The 18,550-nt window shown below is 41.9% G+C and overlaps 1 protein-coding gene across 3 annotated transcripts in view; it reads right to left on the bottom strand.

Moving 5' to 3' along the window:
- The window catches only part of SLC29A2 (solute carrier family 29 member 2), a 41,325-nt gene that overhangs the window by 14,972 nt on the left and 7,803 nt on the right, over positions 1-18,550 (bottom strand). For 2 of the 3 annotated variants that reach the window (XM_075188663.1, XM_075188662.1), the window contains exons 2-6: positions 12,144-12,218; positions 11,233-11,314; positions 9,860-10,062; positions 2,407-2,546; positions 1,414-1,548 (exon numbers count right to left, since the gene is read on the bottom strand). In XM_075188663.1, coding sequence (XP_075044764.1) covers positions 1,414-1,548; positions 2,407-2,546; positions 9,860-10,062; positions 11,233-11,314; positions 12,144-12,172 — 589 coding nt within the window. In that variant the 5' untranslated portion in view covers positions 12,173-12,218. Of the gene's footprint in view, positions 1-1,413; positions 1,549-2,406; positions 2,547-9,859; positions 10,063-11,232; positions 11,315-12,143; positions 12,219-18,550 lie in introns of those variants that run through there. The other variant, XM_075188664.1, reaches the window with a different exon arrangement.

Raw genomic sequence — 18,550 nt, 5'->3', positions numbered from 1 at the left:
AAAAAAACAGAACCGAACTAGAAGGGTTTACAACATGTTACTTTAGTAGATTAAAAACATGTGGGGCCTGATTCATCAAGGCAAGAACCTGCCAATTTTGTGCGTATTGTGCGCAAAATCGCTCTGCGTATGGCCAGAACCAGGAGATATGTCCGTGAATACAGCCCTGTCCACTGTGTCATTGTATGCAAAGGACACTTACTACAGCTACTATTTTGGGAAGTAAACAGGGCGGGGAATGGGTGTTTTGCCATAGTGAGGGGCTTGCCAAACTCAAGCGCATGCAATCATGTCAGAATAAAGCTCTGAACGTCTGAAAAAAAATCCAAGAGTAGGCAAAGAGCAAAATACGTGCGTATAATACTGAATGCGAGTTGCGCTCAGATATATACGTGCCTTGATCAATCAGGCCCAATGTGTACACTCTGCGGTCTAAAACGGCAGACTAAAATGTTTTTCAAAAATATTCTTTAGTTGAATATTGTAAAACAGAAAACACAAACATAAAAGCTTTTCATTATTATCGTCCTTTTAAAAACTATTAAAAAGGTAATTTATGGATGAACCATCCTTACAGATCCACCTATACTAATTACAGGATTAACATCCTGGAAAATATCCTGTAAACCTGCCTTTTTTTTTGTTTGTTTAACTATGCCTAATACAAAGCTTGAAAACTTCGCCCTTCTCTTTACACAGAACAAAAACAAACCTAATATGTAAAAGCTTGAACTCTAGTAACCTGTGATAATACTACTGACCACACTGCGCATTAAGTGTAAAATATTTAACAAAGTCTAAATGTTCCTTGTTAAAGGATAATTCCATCTTTGACTTAAATCTATAATAAAGTCAATATTTGTACACAAAATGCATCTGTCTTTATTTTATTATTGTGACCTTCAAAAATGCATTTTGCAGGAGATTCTGAGAATCCCAGTAGTAGTTTTTCTAGCTGCATTTCTCTACAGAATGCAGTTGGCGGAGAGGGGTGGGGTGGGAGTAAACTATAATTTATAGTCCATTTCAAACATGCATGCAACAGCAGCTCTAAACATCCTGAAGGTTACAAAGTGCAAAACAACAGTTGTGAAGCATAAATGCAGCTTTGGACCCCTCGTGCGCCTCCACCAGGGTACATAGGTTTGTGGAGCATCCACATCTGTTTGCTCAGCCAGAGGGAGGAGTTGGGTGGAGTACAGAGTAGGTACACTGGAGCACCTTGTTTTGTGAGAAGTGTACAATCAAGATTTTATTTTGTGGAGCGAGATTGTATTTTAAGCAGTGGACGGTAAATGGTTATTAATTTGTACTTTTAATGGGACCTGTTCAGCACAGACACCTACAAGTCTTTAAAGGCAAAAGAAATTGAAATGATTTGGAGAAAAGGAATGAGCTCTGTGTAATACTTACTGGACATGGAGAGCAGCATAGCCACAGCTGCGAAGGTGCCGGCCATTCCCTGACCACTAAGGAACATACTGCTGTAATGCTGAGGGAAGAGAGTCAGCAGGCCGAAAAGACTGCCCTGTAGAATAGCACAAAAAGCTGCCATGGGAGAGACAAAAGGACAGGAAGAAGGGGAGACAAGAAAACAATAGTGATTGTTCAGGACAATGTATTACTAAAGTGTAAAATGTAAACATTAGAAACTACAGAGGAATTCTGTGACACAGTACAGGTTAAGCCAGGAGTCTTCACATATTAATATATACATAAGGGCCTGGGTTATTCCTTATTCAGTGGAATTGTACCTAATGAAGACTGAAGTAATTATATCACAAAACACAGTCAAGGCAAATATGATTTACACTGTATAAATAGAAAAAAAAAAACACTCTGTAGTTTCCACACACAAGCCATACTGTTTCGTTAACGTCCATGGGCCTCATCTTCAGTGGGACGCAAGGTCCATTTTTAAGCATAAAATAAGCTTTTCCATACTATGCATGAAAAATGCACATCCCTGCGTCCATATTATGTTTTTTGCTAAGTGTACACATCCGTAGATAGGCCTGTCAGAAAGCAGAACTGTTGCAGGTGCTCTACCCCTGGAGCAAAGATCTGTATGAAAGATAATCATCATAGACGTTTGCAAAAAAATTTTTTTATATATAAATTATATTTTCAATTTTAACCTTATAAGAACTGGCATTCTCTTGTGGCATATGTTACATGCATGACCTCTGCAACTGTTGCTGACACGAGCAGATGTGGAGGTCCTAGATCTTAGTGCAGTTGCATAATCCAGCAAGTGGCCAATTGGTACTAAATAAGAATATATTCTCCAGTACTTGATACATTAACAAAAGAATAATCCCAGCCCCCCTTCAACAAAATCCAGTATGGTAATGCTGAGTGAAACAGCAGCTGGGTATTGAAACAAATAAAAAGAGACATAGTTACCATTAATAAACCAAATAGTGGCCATCGTTAGATCGAAGAAGGTTTGTGCACCCATCTCAACGTTAACCAGGGCAGCAGTGAAAATAAAGAGTGTCAGAATAACCAACATGCTGCCTGCTATACGCACTCTTTCGGGGATGCTAGGGAAGAACAGAGACTGTCAAACGGTATTCTTACAACAGCATGTATGGCATGTCAGCGTGATGGACAAGTAGCATGGTCCCAATATATGGGCAGTGACATGACATTTCTGTATAATGATAGAGGAAGAAGCTTAGAAGCAACACAAAATATAAGCTACAGTGATAGGAAAGATGAGAAACATTTGGCTTGTCAGTGCTGCACATTCTAAACAAAGCTGTTATCTAGAAATCCCATTAGAGAAAAAGAGGATTTATGTACTTACGTTAAATCCGTTTCTCTGATTCCGTCTGGGGGACACTGCTTTACCATGGGTTGTGGAGGGGAGCTGGGAGTTGGCACCTAACTAGTTAACTTTAGTGCTGCTGATAGACCCCTCCCCTCTACAATCCCCCTGCCTCTTCCTGTACAATCCAGTTAGTTTTAAAAAGCCCCAGGAGAAAAAAGGGCAGTCAAACAAGAGCACACAGAAGAATAACAGAAGGGAGGGATCGCAGTGTCCCCAGACGGAATCAGAGAAACGGATTTAACGTAAGTACATAAATCCTCTTTTCTCTTTCATCCAGTCTGGGGGACACTGCTTTACCATGGGGACGTTCTAAAGCAGTCCCTAAAGGGTGGGACTACTCTGAATATCCCGCTCGCAAAGCATTACGAGCGAAATTTGCATCGGCTGATGCAAAGACATTAAATTGATAAAATTTAGTAAACGTATGGACAGAGGACCAAGTGGCTGCCCTGCAAAGCTGGTCCGCAGAAGCACCATTCCTTGCTGCCCACGACGCCCCTACCGATCTGGTGGAATGGGCTGTGATTCTCTCCGGCACAGGACGGCTAGCCTTTATATAAGCCTGTCTGATGGTAGACGTAATCCATCTTGCAATGGACTGTTTTGAGGCTGGCCAGCCTCTTTTATTAGTGCCATAAAGGACAAATAGAGAGTCAGTACATCGAATCTGGGAAGTTCTCTTAACATAAATGGGGAGAGCCCTAACCACATCTAACTTTTCCATCGATAGCTGATCCGCATGCGAAGAAGATGAGAAAACCGGAACTACAATTTCCTGGTTGAGGTGAAAAGCAGACACTACTTTTGGTACGAAAGAAGGGAGAGTTCTTAACACCGCTCTGTCCTCGTGGAAAACCAAATATGGTTCCCTACAGGACAGAGCTCCTAATTCGGAAACTCTATGAGCCGAAGCGATAGCCAAAAGAAAGAGGACCTTCCAGGTCAACCACTTTAAGTCTGCCTTGCTCAAAGGTTCAAAGGGGGGGCCTTTGAGCATATCCAGCACCATGTTGAGATCCCATGGAGCTGTAGGAGGGACATAGGGAGATTGGATATGTAAAACTCCCTGGAAAAAAGTCCTAATGTCTGGCAATTCGGCTAATTTCTTATGAAAAAATACCGAAAGTGCCGAAACCTGGACCTTTAGGGAACCTAACCTAAGGCCTGCTTCCAGGCCATTTTGAAGGAAGGCTAATAGACGGGAAAGCTGAAAGGAGGACGAGTGGCACGTCCTATTTTCGCACCATCTAATGTAGGCCTTCCAAATCCGGTGATAGATACGAGAAGAAACTGGTTTCCTGGCTCGCATCAGGGTCTGAATTACACTGGGTGAAAAACCTCTAGCCTTCCAGAGGCTGGCTTCAACAGCCATGCCGTTAAATTGAGCTGAGGTACATTCTGGAAATGGAATGGACCTTGCAGAAGCAGGTCGTTTCAATACGGAAGGCGGAACCCCGGCCCATCCCGCCATAGATATGATGTCTGCGTACCACACTTGGCGCGGCCAAGAGGGAGCGACTAAAATTACTGGCAGAAGGCCCTGCCGAACTCGTCTGAGTACTCGAGGAAGCATGGGAATTGGGGGAAACAGGTATCCCAACCTGAACTCCCATGACATCGTCAAAACATCCACTGCCGCCGCTAAGGGATCCCTTGCCCTTGCGCAAAACCTGTGGACCTTCTGGTTGTGTCTGGAGGCCATGAGGTCTATGTCTGGAAGACCCCACCTGAGAACCAGAGACTGGAAGACTTCCGGGTGTAGAGACCACTCCCCCGGCATCATCTGGTTTCGACTTAAATAGTCCGCCTCCCAGTTTTCTATTCCTGGAATGAAAACCGCCGATATTGCTGGGACATATTGCTCTGCCCAAACAAATATCTGGGCTGCAATCTCCATAGCCGCTGCACTCCTGGTTCCTCCTCGTCTGTTGACATATGCCACGGCCGTGGCATTGTCGGACTGAATTTTTACTGGTTGGCCCTGAAGAAAAGACTGGGCTCCCCGGAAAGCCAAGAGAATGGCCTTCAATTCCAAAACATTTATCGCTAGAGTTGATTCTTGAGGCGACCAAATTCCTTGGAGGCGGAGGTGAAGGATTACCGCCCCCCAACCTATAGGCTGGCGTCTGTCGTGGCTATGATCCATGACCATTTTGCGAAGGACTTTCCCACGCTCAAGTTGTTCAGACACATCCACCACTGAAGAGATTCTCTCGCTTTCTGGGATAGAGATCTTTTGACTTTTCAGGGGTAGATGTGATCCTGACCACTTCGATAGCAGATCCCATTGGAAACATCGAGAATGGGCTCGACCAAAGGGAATGGTTTCGAAGGAGGCCACAATCTTTCCGAGTAGCCTCATGCACAAGTGCATTGAGGGGCTGGGGGAAGATAAGACCTGGGAGGTAACCGACTGAATAGAGGAGATTTTCTCTACTGGGAGAAACACTCTTTGCTTTCTTGTGTCCATGATGAGTCCCAGGAATACCATGCGCTGACACGGGATCAACTGGGATTTTTTTGAATTTATCAGCCAACCGTGGCCCTCTAGAACTGCCTGGGTGAGGGACAGGTGATAACTCAGGCAAGCTTCTGAGGAAGCCTTGATGAGTAGGTCGTCCAAATAAGGAACGACCTGAACTCCCTGCAGGTGAAGACATGCTGCCATAACTGACATAATCTTCGTGAAGACCCTTGGCGCAGTTGAGAGGCCAAAGGGGAGGGCCCGAAACTGATAGTGAACAGACCCTACCGAGAATCTGAGAAGAGACTGGTGGTGGATCCAGATGGGAATGTGGAGATAAGCGTCCTTTATATCTATGGACGCCATGAACTGATCTACCTGTAGGCCGTTTATTACTGACCTCAGAGATTCCATCCGAAATTTGTCCACCCTTAAGTGAACATTGAGGCCCTTTAAGTTTAGGATGGGCCGAAAGGAGCCGTCCGGCTTCTTGACTGGGAACAGGTTTGAATAAAAACCCCTTCCTTTCTGTCCATCTGGCACTCTGCAGATGACCTGCTGGAGTAAAAGGGAAGCGACACAATCCTGTATAGCTTGTCTTTTTAAATGATCCTGAGGTAGCGGGGTTTGGAAGAAACGCTGTGGAGTCGGGCCCAATAGGTCTATTCTGTACCCCTCTGAAATGATTTTCCGAATCCAAGGATCTTGGGAAGACGCTGTCCACTGTTTTTGAAACAGGGACAGACGTCCTCCCACTGGCGGCCCCTGTAGTACAGGTTGGTCGTCAGGACGCAGGCTTTTCCTGGGTCTTAGCGGCCTGGCGCTTAGAAGCAAACGAGGATCTTCCTCTGGAGGAGGAGCCTCGGGAATTAGATTGCCTTCCTCTGAAGGACTGATCCCTCTGGAAGGAGGTCCCACGAAAGGGCTGCCGGAAGGAGCTATTTCTCTGAGCGCGACTTCTGTTAGCGTATACTGGCAAAGAAGTGCTTTTGCCCCCCGTAGCCTGGGAAATGAGGGTATCCAATTCCGGGCCGAATAAGCCCGCTGCAGAAAAGGGGATGGTTTCAACGGACCGCTTTGACTCCGCATCACCTTCCCAGGATTTCAGCCATAGTGTTCTCCTTGCTGAAATGGAGGCCGCCTGAATGGCAGAGGAAACCGCCGCTGAATTCTGGGCCGCCTCATAGATATACCCCGAAGCTTCCTTTAAATGCAAAGCAAGGGGAAGGAGCTCGGAGTCCTGTAAAGCTTCTGCCAGCTGGTCTGCCCATGCTTCCATGGCTTTTGCTACCCAGGCTGAAGCAAATGTGGGTCTAAAGCCAGAACCCGCAGCCGCAAATATTGATTTGAGCTGGGATTCTACCTTACGGTCATTGGCGTCTGGAAGAGACGCAGAACCCGGGGCTGGGAGTAGAGTATGTTTAGCCAGGCGAGCAATAGGAATGTCTACCCTGGGAATACTCTCCCAGCGAGTCGCCTCTTCCTCCTGAAGAGGATACAGAGAGGCGAACCTTTTGGGAATGAAAAACCTTTTCTCAGGTTGTTTCCAAGCCCCTTCAGCAATTTCTCTGAGTTCTGCAGAAGGAGGGAAACGGTTGGTTTTTCTTTTGGCCTTTTTGAACAGACTTCTGTCCCTGGGGGAAACCTCCTCCAGCTCTGGGAAGTCCAGCGCCTGTCTAACCGCTAAAACCAAATCATTAACAAATTGGTTTCTAGGGTACACTTCCTGCTCTGAGGAATGACTATGGTCAGCATCCGAATAGATTTCCCCCTCTTCCTCAGACTCTTCCTCCGAATCTGAAAGAACCACAAGGGGATTTACAGCTCTAAGCCTCCTTCTCTTAGCAGGCGGGGTATTAGAGGAATGTAGCAACAGGTTAAGCTTGTTTATTCCTTTCAAAAAGGCTGTAGACCAAGCCGGGTCTGTATTAGCAGGGGCTGGGTCAGCCTGTAATGTGGAAGGTCCCGGCAAACTCGATCCGCTGGCATCAGAGGAAGCCTGGGGGGTCTGACTGCGTATTAGTATTGCTAGCCACCGAAGTTGCCACAGTTGATAGCAACTGATTTGATTGAAAAACTATTTGGGCTAGGGAGGTAACCGACTGTGTTAGGGAGGTTACCCAGGCCGGTTCCTCAGACGAAGGGGCTGTAACCTGCTGGCTTTGCACAGAGGGAGCCCCTGCTTCACATGCAGCGCAGAGCGCCAAAGGGTCCTTCTACCCACACGGTAATTTTACATGACATTTAGAACATGTGAAATATTTTGCCATAGGGCCCTTTCCCTTATCTGTCATTTTATATAAAGGAAGGCACACCAATCACACAAAATCAATCTAGCTGAATATTCAGATAGAGATAATGGAAGAGAGAGAGAGAGAGAGAAAGAGTAAAAAATTTTAAAGGAACAGAGTGAATCACAAGTAATCAACTAATGTCTTTGAAAAGTTGTGCTTGAATATTTTAAACAGCATAAATATCTTTTGGCTAGCAGAAGACTATAATGTAAACCTGCTAAGCCAGAAATAAACAACAAATATGTGTTTAAATAAGCTTGTACTTAGCCCAAGGGCCACCGAAAAAGGGAGAAGTCCAACAGCAGTCTGTGCTCTCCCTCAGCTCTGTTCCTCTTCCCGGTCTTCTGCTTTGGCGCCAGAACCTTGGGAAAGACCATCTCTCTTTCTCTGTAAGGAGGGGGGGAACTCTATGTTTTAGCTCCCCCCTCTTCCCTGATGCCACTGTTCCTGCTTAATATTACATAGGAAAAAACGGCTTTTGGTGGCAGATTTGTGGAGACCTCTATTCGATCCTCTTCCCAGGACAGAGGTCTCCGCAGCGGTACTTTTCCGACGCCCCCCTCCTATGTATGAGGGGGGAATCTTGGTATCGCCTCCTCCTCCTTCTCCTCAGCGCTTTAGACCACTTTCCTCAATTCCAAAATGGCCGCCAGCGTCATCGTTATCCGATAACCGGTGCTCTATGCCTGTAATGGCAGCGCCGGTTATCGGGGAGGCTGTAGGAGTGCAGCGGTCTCTGAGACCGCTTGTCACTCCTAAATCAGGCACCTGTAACCATTTCCTCTAGTCCCTGTCAGCGAGAGCCGCTGGCTCTCCGCTGGCAGGGGAATGCCTGCGCTGCTCTGCTGTGAGTGTGTTCTCTATATTAGAACACACTACAGCGCTGCCACCTGTGTAAAAAAAGAGAAAACATAAAAGAACAAATAAAATGTATTAAAATTACACTAAGCACTAAAAAACTTGCCCAAACTCCAGGGCACCTAAAAAAAACTGGATTGTACAGGAAGAGGCAGGGGGATTGTAGAGGGGAGGGGTCTATCAGCAGCACTAAAGTTAACTAGTTAGGTGCCAACTCCCAGCTCCCTTCCACAACCCATGGTAAAGCAGTGTCCCCCAGACTGGATGAAAGAGAAAATAAAATAAAACTATATATCTATATACACATACAAAACACATTTTAAATTCACCTTTTAAAAATATTTTGTTTTACTTGCACATATATTTGATGTATCTTATACGGGGGCTTAATGACGCTATCAAGCCCCCGCCTCCCAATATTCAATGCCGTGAATTTTGACATTAGGGTCCGGGAGGTTCGCCTACTCTTCCTGGAGTTCGGAGCCTCCCGGAAATTCTGGGAGAGTAGGCAGGTACGATGTATCTTACTTGAGGCAAACTAGTGCCTATATAAAAGCAAAGAGGTGGCCAATAAAATCACCATCACCTTCATATACAAGTAGAATTACACCTGCCAGGTTTATATACCAGCAGTTTGGTAGACCTAACCAAAGGCAAAGGTAGTGTGGCAAAACCTACTGTCCCTACATTGCCATCAAGAAGTGGAGGCTTGAACAGTGCTGCATTAGTTTAGAACAGACATTGCATTCACTTCAGAGAGCAATTAGTGTATTAGAAATTGACACAGCACAACTTGAGTCTGAACTGCTCAGCACCTGGACACGCCAATGCTATGCTAACAGGGGTGACTTCTCACAAACTGCAGGGGTTACTCGCAAGGGAGTCCCACAATTCCACTAGTTGGCCATAATCCAGCCCAATCTCTTACAGACACATTCAAACCATTGGCCACATAAGCAGTAGGATTATACCAAGCACTCAATTACAAAAGCCCTCTTGCATTCAAACCCCCAACATTCATGTTCCAATTTGTCTAGTGTGAAAATTTTAAACCATCTTCAAGCAATAAATCATTCTTAGGAAAATGTTTTGTTCTATTAAATAGAAAGTATTGCACTGTAGTCAAAATGTAATGTCAAACTAATGTTTTTCCCTTTAGCTTTGCAAGTTGTAATTTCTGTGTAGAGGACCTAAATATAGCGGTTTTAGAGACACAGAAGGACTGCACACACAAAAATCCTATATCAAGAAATCATAGAGAAAAATATTTTGTGTAGCTAGGTATAAAGCCATTTATCTACTGTGCCTGGTATTACCCTGCATTTGAGTATAAACAAACAAACAAACACAAACATTTTGGATACACTTGCATCTCAATGATTAAAAAAATGGCTACGAGCATCTCACCATTGGTAAATGAAGGAGTTCAGGAGTGTACATAGCAGCAGGGGCAGCTGGGCCAAGAGGGTCATCCAGTTATTGAAATTAAAATCATCTGTGCACTTCGCACTCTCATTCTTTGGTAATGCAGAAAGATTCTCACTAACAATCAAATCAGATGAATTCCCATTTGTTAATAGCTTTTTCACACAAAGAGAAGCCTGAAAATACTAAAACAAGAAAAACTATGTTAATACATAACACTATCCCCAATAAGTCTGTATATGTACTGTTTTTATTGTGAAAGAGTGTAAAAAGTACTTTTACACCTTTAAAAAAAATAAATATATATATTTTTTTTTTTAAGGAAAAGTGACTGAAGAAAGGTCGTCATTTTTAACCGTCCACCATATAGTAAAATGATTTTAAACTTTCAAGGCTTTTTGTGTATGTCCTGAAAACTACCACAATCCAATCAAGTTTGCGTATCATTGGAAATGTTTCGAAGCGCTGTAGATTTTGACCACTGTGTGTGCAGTCATGTTGTGACCACAGTAACAGATCCCAGTTACTAAGGCATGTTATTTTGGCCACCGGTGTAACGAGACATACGATCGGCAAGATTGAGCCATGTGTGCCCAGCACAAAAAAACACTTCAATCAAATATATAGTTGACCAATAAGCATAAAGTTTAGTTGACTAATCCTCTCAGAAAATAAGTGAGTTACACCAAGATCCACAAGCTACTAAAGACAATATCCTTAAAAAGAGGGTGTATGTAAACGAACTAATAGTTTATGTTTGTAATACCAAACAGTTCAATATACATAAAAATACCTCAAGGCAAACATATTTTTCCTCCTAATAAACATTAAACTCTTAAGAATTGTCGATCATCAAAATACCAAACTAGGAAACTTTATTTTAGCCTATACACATACAGTTAATAAGGAAGGGTGATGACTATACAAGCATTTAGGTATAAGATATCAGATATCACTAATTGTGCCCCATAGAATGCAGTTGTTCAGCCCAAGCACCAAACGGCTAATCGGTTTGATTAGGCCCCAATAGGTTCTCGTGTTAAGTGGCTGGATATGCATTTTGTACAATCACCTTTACTGTGTATACAAGAACAAGTATTGAGCTAGTAGTTCATATATAGAGGTTTTGATGGCAGCTCGGGACAACAAAAGCATCAGGAAGGAAAACATGACAATTCTAGTATACAGTGCTTAAAATAAAACTTAGGCGTACAGGTGCATCTATCTTTAAAGAGTGATATTCTGTTTAATTTGCCCTGAAAAAAAACCAAAACTATATTTTGGAAAATGTAACCCTTGCAGCAGTACTAATAATGGCAAAGTAATAAGCAAGGTTGTAGAGTTAGCTCACTTACTGGAATCGCTGTTATGAAGAAATTCCAGGGAAGTAGAGTCCCAAGGCCAAGAATGAGAAATACAATACTGACAAAGTGGAACCTGTCAAAACAAATGAGAGGGAGAGAGATAAAAGTTTAACTCTGTTTTTGCGGGATCACCACTATTACAGGGTTACAAGAGGGTTAGAAGTGTGGTCCACGAAAGCTAAAGTGTTATTTCCATCAAATGTAATACAGCATACCTACCGTAGTTACCACTGCTCCACAATCTCCAACATGTTACTTATAAAAGTACTTCTGGGGTCCCACAATAGTGCAATATTTGAGGCAAACGTACCCATTATATCATGTGCTAATACCCACCTAGTTCTGAAACAGTTAATCAAGTCCTCATTTAGAAAAAGTGGCAATCCAGATCCTTGCCAATACTATGTCACACCAATTTTAAATAAAGTAATTTTTTTTTCCTGGCTGCCTTTTGCAATAAACTCAGTGACCATATATCACTTGCAATACAATGTGATACAATGACCTATGAATTCTTCACTTGCCCATGCAAAATAACACATAACGTAATACAGTAAAAGAGAAGGCATATGTAGCGGTTTCAAAGAAGAGCGACAAGTGGAAGCAAACGACTGGCATGTTTTCCTACTGAACACTTGGGACAAAGAACCGGTTTATCAGGAAGAGCTCACAAACGCTGAAGTAATAAGCATTTAAGGAATCTAGAGAAATATGCACTGTGTGGGGACTGGTATGTGGAATGGGACAGATTCAGGAAGGGGCTATGTTAGAGGGAAGAGAATAATCCACAGGGTATGGGATGTGGGTACGTGTGATAGGGAAATAGGATATAAATAGGGCAATGAAGAAAGAATGTGAGATAGAAGAGAAAGCAAAGAGGCTTGAGACAGCCGGTCACTCACTTGTCCTGTGGTTTATCCTTGCCAGACATCCTGCGATTTCTGTCCTCCTGATGCTCTTGAATGTTGTCTAATAAACTGTAAAGACCATCAGGAGAGGAGGAGAAATGGTCACATGGATGTAAACCATGAGTGAGTTAAAGGCACAGCAGTCTCCAGCTCCTCCCCATGTGTTTCCCTGAATAAAGTCCCTCTGAGCTGCTTCCTCCCTCTTTCCCTCGCTCTTATGCCACAGTCCACTCTTCCATTCCCCTCTCAGCCTGTCTAAACTGCCATAGTTTCTCATTTGTTCCCTTTCAAAGCCTGCTGCCAAACTCTTATTTCTTGCTGCAATGTCCCTTGTTCCTGTTAGTCAATCTCTTATGTGTTTCTTTGTGTCTCTGCCTACAAATCCCTGTCCTGTATCTCTCCACCACCCTTTCAAATTCTCACCAGAACCCTCCCATCTTCAAATACACATCACTTCATCTGACTGACTGCTAATCAATGAAAGCTCCCAAGGAGAATGTCCTGTAATCTACATAGCAAAATGTGCGGTAACATTCAGCACTATAGTTGCTGCCTTACAGACCTGATGCATAAAACATAGACATAACTCTATAGAAGACAGATGAACCTATATATACATTAATAAGATAAAACAGACAAAAGAAAAAAAGCCTGCAAGCTGCAACATTAAACGTATTACGAGTTTACATTTGCTCAATAAATATATACAATATGATAAATCCATAGATAGGTTTATTGCACATATGGATAAGAAAGTAAATTGGGAGATTTAATACACCAATGGATACTGTATGTAAAATTGTAATTGCCTTAAAAAACTAATTTGAACAGCTTATTTAGCAAACAAGTAGTCTGTGTTACTAGGAAATCCTGTCTAGTGAACTATAGTCACTTGCTGCACACTGGGACTCTCACAATGCATTCCTGCATAGTAAGGACATTATTATTTCTTAATTGCATTGGTGATGAACATACCTTTATGGAAGGAAGGTTTAGCCATGTTAGTTTTGTGTCCTAATATTGAGTACGTACAGACACAGGATACACAAAACCTACAGTCCTGTGACCATGTGCGCACATTAATAGGACACAGAACTAAGATGTCTACATGAGCCCTTAATGTTGGGACATTTTCATGCCTTAACAGAGACTATTTCTTTTTTTGACTAGGGCAGTGGTCCCCAAACTTTCTCAGTTCGAAGCACCATTAGGGTCTCCAGAATTTTTTCAAGGGACCCCTAAGCAAGTAGTTGGGTCAAATCAACGTAATAAAGTATTTAGGTCAGGACAGCAATATTTTGTTTACAAAAATACTCATAAATCCTAGGAAAAATAATATTTTTATATTTTGTTCAATAATATTTCTTGCAAAGAACACTTTACAGCACTCATTAACAGGAATAAGATCAAACAAAATAAAACATTATATACAAAAAATGTGCTTGGTTATGAATGTTATAAAAAATACCAAACGTATTTATTGATGGGATGTGTGAGCCTGTTGTGCACTACACAACTTTTCATGCCTTGGGATCAGTATGGACACTGTCCCCCTTATTTCCTGTTCCACATTGATTTTTTGAATAGTACTTGGATTTTCAGGAGTTGCTGCAATAAAAAGCATCTTCACACAGATATGTTGTTGCAAATGGAACAAGGATTCGCTGTGCTTTAGTACACTATGGCCCCCTTCACTACAGTGTTTCCCCTCCGTTCCTTTACTTACATTTTACTTGGCTTTTTTTCTTCAGGTTCCTCTCTGTGCCGCTCCTCACTGAAAATGTGGCGACATCACGCCCGACAATCAGTGAGAAGGGAACAGGGAGCCCCGGACGACAAGCGGGGGATGGCAGGCGCTGGGGAGCACCTCTCAGACTTACCCCCAGCCCTAGTTGCAGCACCCCAGGGAGCTGTGGTGCAGTTTGGGAACCAATGGGGTAGGGCTTTAGTTGCACAATTATTTTGTAACTGAGCAACTGTATATAATTAAATGTCATAAAATGTAGCTCAAACCTTATGAACATGCTTTCTGGGTGCAGGGTGTTGTGGCCATCACTCACATTAATGTCACAAGATTAAAATTTATCCAATATGAATTTGAAAAACATTTTCTCAGAATATTAAAGTGAGTGGGTACATATTAATGGTCGGTTTATAGTTACATTGGATTTTTTTTTCTACTTTCAATTATGTTTCAGTTATTCAACTTGGTAGACTCCAGTATGATTTTATATTCAAGTGAATTGGTCAAACAAATCCAAATAAAAAGTCAGAACTGGAAGGTTTGTTTTTTTATTTTTTTTTGGCTTTTAGGGGCATCTAGCTATCACTAGAATCACAAAAGGAATGCACTGGGTTCTGCAGGAGTCAACGGGTTAATAGTTTCATTAATAACATTACATGTCTTTACACAGGACTAATTGTAGCAATGTTTACTAGGAATTGTGTTTTTGGTCCAACAGTCTGGCTCGGTGAAGTTAGACAGCGGGGTTCATGTATTCCTAAAGCCATCCTTTTCACAGAAGATCAGCCAAAAAGTAATTTTTCCCAAGGAAACCGAGCACAATACTCAAGAAAGCAACTTGGGAACTTCAGGATTTAAAGAAACACAGAATTTGACGGCAGATAAGAACCGCTTGTCCCATCTAGCGTGCCCATTTTTTTTTTAAAAACCTATGGTAACTTCAAACCCTAGTTGATCCTTTCTTCTTTGTAAGGATATTACTCTACTGTATTAGCCTCTACCACCTCTCATGGGAGGCTATCCCACTTGCCAGTTTAATTTTTACTCAGATTTCCTCTATACCTGTTTCCCACCAGTTTCAGTGCATGTTGTCATGTTCTAGTACTTCTCTTCCTTTGAAGAATGTTTCCCTCCTATACCTTGTTAAACCCCTTGATTATATATATATATATATATATATATATATATATATATATATATATATATATATATATATATATATATTATAACCCTAATCTAAGAAAATGATGGGTCTAATAGGATTCAGGTGATTGGAGGAAGGAGCTGATTTTAGACTTTATTTAGAGCTGGATGCCAGCTCAAATGAGGCCTGCAGAAGTCTGCCATACTATGCATGCGCAGACTGCGCCACCAGCTTCTTCGTTTAACATAACTTGAAAACCCCTATCAGTGTACAGGATGGACATGCATGCATAAGTGTAGCATGGCCCCTATAGACTCTGTCGTCAGCAGCAAAAAAAAGTGCCTAGTGACTAGTACTATAGCTTAGGTGACAAGATTCACCAGTACTGTTGCTAAGGCTGGGTGACAGTAGTAGAGTCTCTCTACATAATTGGCAATCAGCACCAAGCTAAGCCAGGCTTAGAGCATACCTTGGTGCAGCCACAAATTGATAATATTGAGTTGTATGTAACTAAAAAATATGGGCAACTCAAAATACAGATGCCAGACTGTAATGTTGCAGCTGTATGTTTACACCTATATTTGGGCCACAACGTTGCAGCCTACTCTAAAATCAGGCCCTTTGTGAGCAACATTCATGCAAGGAAGTAAAGGGCCGTGGAGGCACAGCATGGTGATGTATCTCCGTTCGTTTTTCCTCACACCCCAGAGAAACGAGGAGGATTTCAGGGAAGATGCCATACAGTTATAAGTGATGAGTGCAGTCAGACATCGCGGTGAAGTCTGTCACATCGCCTCCAAAGAGTTTCCCCTCTGCCCAAAGTATCACTTGTACAGTGCCAAAGCAGTATTAGACCTGTGTGGAGTTGTCAAATTGCGATAGGAGTGGGACAAGTGAATTAATGGACCAAAGTCACAGTAAAAGCAGCTTCTGTGGGTGTCCTCCAGTATGTATACTGCATGCCAGCCTAAATACAGTGTATATTTTGTTAGTTTGGCAGTGACCAGCTTGCTCTCGGAATAAACACTTGTTTATTGTCAATGACTGAGTGTGCACCTATGCGCATACAAGTGTTAAATATGATTTTTTGTTAAGGCCTCATAAGGCCTTTGTTCAGCCATTTTATTGTAACTTGTATAGAAATATTATTTGCTAGAAGAGATTATTCATTTTTCTGTTAACTTGCAGTTTTGCAATATGTGAGCCTATGGCCTTGAAGTTGAACTAATAGAGAACACCTGAAGAATGTAACCAGTTATGAAAACAATAATGAGCTTCATATCCAGCTGGTAGTATGGGAGCTGTATCCATGGTGCTGCACATAGCATATCTCCAACTCCCCTTGAGATAAGAAATAATAGGCTCATCTGTCCTTAGAAGGGGGAGAAAAGTAAACACCTCAAGAATACGTGAGAAAGTTAATCAGTAGCGCTTCTCATAAACTAGTGGTATAAACTATTGTATGCATATGACGTAGGATTCATTTATTCAGTAGCCTATAAAAACCTGTATCTTTGTATCAATAAACTAGAGAATATTCCTTGCATACAGAACTTGGTCTGTGTCAATTCTCTCCAGCTGATTGAAGCGCTTCCAGATATACTTGACACCACAGGCTGACTTGGGTCAGAATTTTAGATTTAACAACTTGGAGGTCGCCACAGAGATTCGCTGTCCAGCAGGCTACAAGACAGACAACGGAGGTTTCCCAGCACATTGAACCCCAACATCCGCGGTCAGTAGATTTCTACTCGTTGGTCTTCCTAGTCTGGGTCACCTCATGTCTGTCTGAGGCACCTGACACGCGAATTTGTGAGTCTCAAGTATCATCTGATTAATATAATACAGTATTAACCCAATTTGTTTACTGTAATTGTATTGTTGATTAGATTTTTGAAAGATGATTGAATTTTGAGTGCATGTGTTTGTACCTATGTATGATGTATAAAGCATAAAAGTCACATAAGACATTGATCAAAGAAGCATGTAATGGAATAGAGGGATTTAGAGAGTTATTGTTTTGAACATTGAGTGAACATTTTAGACACCATCCCCAGAGGTATATCAAAGAAGGGAGATTCTGTAATCTGCCCAAATTGTGTAAGAGAGATTTCCAAAAGACCTTCGTCCCAGATACTGTCAAAGAAGCTATTTAGCAAGGACATCCAGTACAAGGAGTCCACAGAACGGGACGTCCAGTGCAAGGACAACCCACAGAAACTAGATAAGAGTCCCGATTTGGACTCAACAGAATACTGTCAATACGAGTAATATAGATAGTAAACAAATGACAGCAGCTCCCTCATAGATATGATGCACAAAGACTAAAGGAAATGGGGGAGTAGAAGGTCTGCAGGGAATTTTTCAAGAAAGCGGGGATAGCCAAAGATATGTGTGGATGGAGAAACAAAGGTGTTGCAAGTGGTAATGTGACAAGAACAAAGGGGTATTGAGATCAAACCCCAAGAGATTGTTTGAGGTGGCACAGGAAAGTTAAGAGATCTGAAAAGTCGAAATATATGTGGATATGCTAAATGCATCGGAAGCTGAATAATGAATCAAGTAGGTTGTATATTATAAATGTATGTTTGATCCTGTGCAGCTGAATAAGTGAAATGTGCCCCTCCCTTATTCTGTGTAAATGATTTCAGTGTGTTGAGATAAGAAGCACACTGTTTTTTGTTTTTTGACAATGTATGTAAAATTAAAGAAATGTGTCCGGAGTGCTGATTGATGATAACATGTTGAAGCTAACTTGTATTTAGTGTAATGCTGGGACTTGTAGTTCCACAGCAGTAGGCTGGAAGATGTCAGTTAAGTTTTCTTTCTCTGTATGTGAGTTTTGTCTCCGTCTTACTGCGTGTGAGAGAGATCCGTGATAATTCACATTGTTTGTTCTCTGTCTTAGTGCTCTATAAGGGAGATGTTTGATTTACTTTAAATCACAATGTTTGTCTGTCTTGTCCGTTTTTTACAAGAGACATGTTTCAAGGTTGAAAAAGTTGTACATTCATTGCTTAATGATAAGCTTTTAAAAAGATACAAAAGAAGTTTTAAAATGTTTGGTCCGATTGCACGGACAAGATTGTAAATAATGTACATTATCACTATAAGTACTAGTGTCAGAACAAAGCTGGCTGGGATCCAACAAGCCGTTTCTGTATTTGAACAAAATAATTTTGTTTCTGAAGTTCAGAAATATAGCTTTCTCTTTAATGAAGTTGAGAATTGTGGGAGTGAGCTTACATGCTGTTTTTATCTGTGTTAAAATGGCGCTGATGAATGTTCTCAGAAATCAGGAGGGTTTGTTATGCCTTTAAAGAAATGTTACGAGATAAAATGTCGTCTGTGAGCGAGACTTAAGTGAATATATTTTTACTTTGAACACGAAAATCACAGAATCTAGAAATATTTGTGAATATTTGGTCACGGGAGAGAGATTTTGTTGAGAAAATGTTGAATGATTTACAGACACAATGTATTGTGTCTAACGAGAGTACTCTGATTTATGAG

This window comes from Mixophyes fleayi, chromosome 10 (genome assembly GCF_038048845.1).
Source record: "Mixophyes fleayi isolate aMixFle1 chromosome 10, aMixFle1.hap1, whole genome shotgun sequence".
NCBI classification, from domain to species: domain Eukaryota; kingdom Metazoa; phylum Chordata; class Amphibia; order Anura; family Limnodynastidae; genus Mixophyes; species Mixophyes fleayi.
The sequence above is the reverse complement of the archived record's forward strand: the minus strand, read 5'-3'. Positions and strand labels throughout refer to the sequence as shown.